Below are 3883 nucleotides of genomic sequence, written 5' to 3'. Positions count from 1 at the left end.
TTCTTCCCTCTCTTTCGCTATCGGTACAACAACAACACGCCATTTTTTTAAAGCAATTCACCTCCGAGAGTTCATATACTTTCTTTCTTCTTTTTATTAATTGTATGCTACTTTTCAAACCCTGGGGGGTCTCTTGGCTTCATTTTGACCATTTTCCCATGGCCTTAAATGAAGAGTTCATTCAACTGATATCGATATGAAAGAGGATCCAAAAGGGACTGATTGTTAGCTATGGATGCTGTGTTCCAGCTCGATGATGTATCAAGAGCTGAGTATCTGCAGTTACTCATGCACTCAACTGGCTGCACATACATTTGCCTTTGGTCTTACTCGGTTCAAGCAAAGTACCTTCATTTACCCTACGCTTTGCCTATATTTCTTTAGTTTTCATGATTTGGGGTTTAGGGTTTCTTTGTTGTAGCAGCTGTTTGATTGGTTTTGATGGATGTTATGCTCAAGAAAACACTCAGCCAGCTGCTTTGGGTCTCTTCGTTCAATACCGGCAATCGGTATTCCCTCTTGAAAGTGATCGGTATGGCTGAAATTTTCTCTTTTTGTTTTACCAGATTTGTTCTACTTATTAAAGTATGTGTTGTTTGCATTACAGTAGCCTTGTTCCAGGTTTTGCCTTCATGCACAATTTTCCCTACATTGAACTAGGGGAACCCCGGCTTCAAAATCAAGCATCCGACCAGACACAGCAACTCTTTTATCAGGTAATTAAACATTCATCAATGGAGAAACATTGATGTTACTGAATTGTTTTTCTTTTCTGAACTATAACTACTAACCTGATATCTGTCTTTATTGCAGGAAGCAGGAATTAAGGTTTGTTGTTAGATCTCGTTTGTCCAAACTTAAACCTTAGAAGGGTTTCGTTTTGTCTGTTATGTTGTTTTGGTATATTGCAGAGGGCTGCGTTCATGGGATGCAGGACCGGGGAGATTGAGTTAGGCTCCTCCATTGTTGTTCAAGTAAGAAAGTTCATCTCTGTTTATCGAAAAACATCAATCTAAACATGTATGTATGCCCGTGTGTGTAAATATATATGTGTATGTATATATATAGTTTGTCACTGAACATAATTACATGTTCATGATAGCTAAATATGCAGACGGAGCTGAGAAGGTTTTTCCCAGAAGACTTTTCAAGGCAATTATCTCATGTAGGGAATCCAATTCCTACTGACCCGAACCCTAACCTGAACCGACCCTCTTCGTCTTCCTCGTCATTAAGGTCACTATCGACCGGTAGTTCGACACCGATCGAAACATCATTGCAACCAATGTCTTCTTCACCGTTAATCGTGTATCCATGCCAACAAGCCATGCAGGCGTTAACTCAAATGCAAAGCAACATTCAGCTTCCCATACTAGAAAGTGAAAATGCGGTCATAACCAGAGCAATACTCGCTGTTATAACCTCTTCAACATCCACTGATCCTCCCCAAGAAACTCAAAAATCTCCTTACAACATCCAACTAAACCCAAAAGCCACCGCGTTCGAACGTTATTCCCCGACGACTATGTTGGCGAGGACGAGTTCACGTGCCCAAAGTCTATTAAAACGAGCCATTTTGTTTTATAGGATGTTCACTTTCGTGAAAAGTGGTGGACAACCAATGCGAAGACGTCCCACCGGCAACCAATTGCAACGTATGATGTCGGAACGGAGAAGGCGAGAGAGGCTAAATGAACATTTCAATGCATTACACTCTCTTCTTCCTCTTGGCACCAAGGTACCGTATATATATCATTGTTCCAAAATTTACATATTGAGTATCAATAATGAATTAATATTATGCATCATGACATGTAGACAGACAAAGTATCGGTGCTCACTAGGTCTAGGGAATACTTGACTTCATTGAAAGCTCAAATTGCTGAGCTTAGTAGGCAAAACCAGTTATTACAGGCTCGGCTATTGCCTGCTGCTACAGAAGCTAGTGGTTTGTCGAATGAGACGTCAAGTGTTCTACGTATACCCGTATCCGAATCGAGTGAGAGGTTAAATGTTCGACTTATACCAGTACCCGAGTCGACGTCCGAGCAACGGATGGTCGACTTGAGAATCGGTATCAGAGGAGAATGGACGGTAGAGAATTTCTTAATGCGGCTGCTGGAATTCTTGAAGGATACAAATGTGAGCTTGACGTCCATTGAAGCCAACACCCAGATATCAGAACTAGGCTCAGTTAATCATGTCAACTTGAGACTCAGAATTGAGGTATGCAAATCAAGCTTTTTCAATGTTTTATCTGCTTGAGAAAATTTTGCATTTGAGTGATGAAATAGATATATAGCATAACCGGTAACGAAAGGGAGAAACAAAAAAACCGAACCCTAATATTTGAGAAATTATTAGATGGATCTTGCTAACCACGTCATTTGTGATCTCAACCAATAAGATTCATCAATCTCAAAGTAACTTCTAAACAACTACTCATTCTTTTTTTACATGTAAGACAAATGAGGTGAATCGAATCCATCTAATAATTTTTTTTAATATTTAGACAATTTATAGTTCATAAATTTAAGTTCTCTAAACCAAATAGAATTCTATTTTTTATTTAATTTATAAGTAATTTTTTGATAACATAAAGTTCGGAATTTTCTATTTTATATAGTGAAAATAACTTTTGAGATATAATATAAAAAAAATTTAGAAATAGAAATAAAAAATAATAAGAGCAGAAACTATAATATTTTATTTTAATTTTTTGGGCATTATTTTTATGTTAATATAAGATTGTAATTATTTTGATGTAAGTAATTCATAAAAAATAATAATATTAATATTATAAGATTATTTCATGATGGGAAATTACTAGGAAAGTATAATGAAAAAATGGTGTCAACTTAATTACTAGGAAATTATTTGTCATTTGTAGGGCAACGAGTGGGATGAAACCTCCTTCCAGGAAGCAGTGAGAAGACTAGTTGCTGACATGGCACAGTGATTTCATGTATTATTATTTTTAAATAATTATAGTAACAATTTTGATAAGGAAATATGAGTTATATATATAACTAAATCAATTACGCTTTGAATACCAGTAAATCAATTTGCACCAACCTTTCCTTAATTGAAAAGGGTCCGTAGAGAGAGAGGCGGCGCTTTTGACTAAAATTTTCTTTACACAGAAAATGCAGCTATGCCTTAATCGAGAATGTTTAAAGAAAGGCCGTTTAATATAAGATTAAAAAATATGTTATCAAAAATATTAATATTTTGGTATTTAAAATATTATTTTTTATTAGAAATATTAATATCGGATGTTATTTAAATTGTTATTTTTTTACTGAAAATTTTAATATCAAAAATATTCAGTTCATGTTGTGAAATTAATATATCTTATAAAAAAAATAATATTTTAAGTAAATGCTCTACTAAAAAATATTAAAAAAATATTAACATATTTTTTTATATATTTTTTTAGCTTTATATTAAACTGTGATACAATAAAACTACCCACCTTAATTCTTCCAGCTGGCTTACCTTTAAACCTCACAAATAATGGAGTCGGAATAATTAATTACTAAAATAACTAAAATTTTATAACGCACATTGCATGTAGCAAAATATTATTAAAACGGCAAATTAAAATATATCATTAATAAAATTATTTTTGTTATTTAAATATAAAAAGTATAATGATTTATTAATTATTTATTATTTATTAAAAATATTAATTAATTTAAAAAATTAATTTATTTAAAATTAAAATATCTAAATTTTTTATATATTTAGGCTTTTTTCCCAAATTAACCAACAACCACCATCGGTCCATCACCACCGCGGTCCCCATCGCATTTCGCTGGAAAATCATTATATAAAATTCAGGAGTCAGACCGATCGAAAATAAGTCTTGCTCCACCCAATG

The 3883-nt window shown here is 33.7% G+C and overlaps 1 protein-coding gene across 1 annotated transcript; it reads left to right on the top strand.

Moving 5' to 3' along the window:
* The first annotated feature begins 231 nt into the window (after positions 1-231).
* LOC120180057 (putative transcription factor bHLH041) lies at positions 232-2977 on the top strand. The gene is made up of 8 exons (XM_039185485.1): positions 232-344; positions 425-532; positions 608-716; positions 814-828; positions 912-974; positions 1103-1738; positions 1819-2226; positions 2891-2977. The coding sequence occupies exons 1-8, from the start codon at positions 232-234 to the stop codon at positions 2957-2959; spliced, it is 1521 nt and encodes a 506-aa protein (XP_039041416.1). The 3' UTR covers positions 2960-2977.
* Positions 2978-3883: the final 906 nt, after the last annotated feature.

Source organism: Hibiscus syriacus, unplaced genomic scaffold, assembly GCF_006381635.1.
Source record: "Hibiscus syriacus cultivar Baekdansim isolate YM2019G1 unplaced genomic scaffold, ASM638163v2 tig00112488_pilon, whole genome shotgun sequence".
NCBI classification, from domain to species: Eukaryota; Viridiplantae; Streptophyta; class Magnoliopsida; order Malvales; family Malvaceae; genus Hibiscus; species Hibiscus syriacus.
The sequence above is the reverse complement of the archived record's forward strand: the minus strand, read 5'-3'. Positions and strand labels throughout refer to the sequence as shown.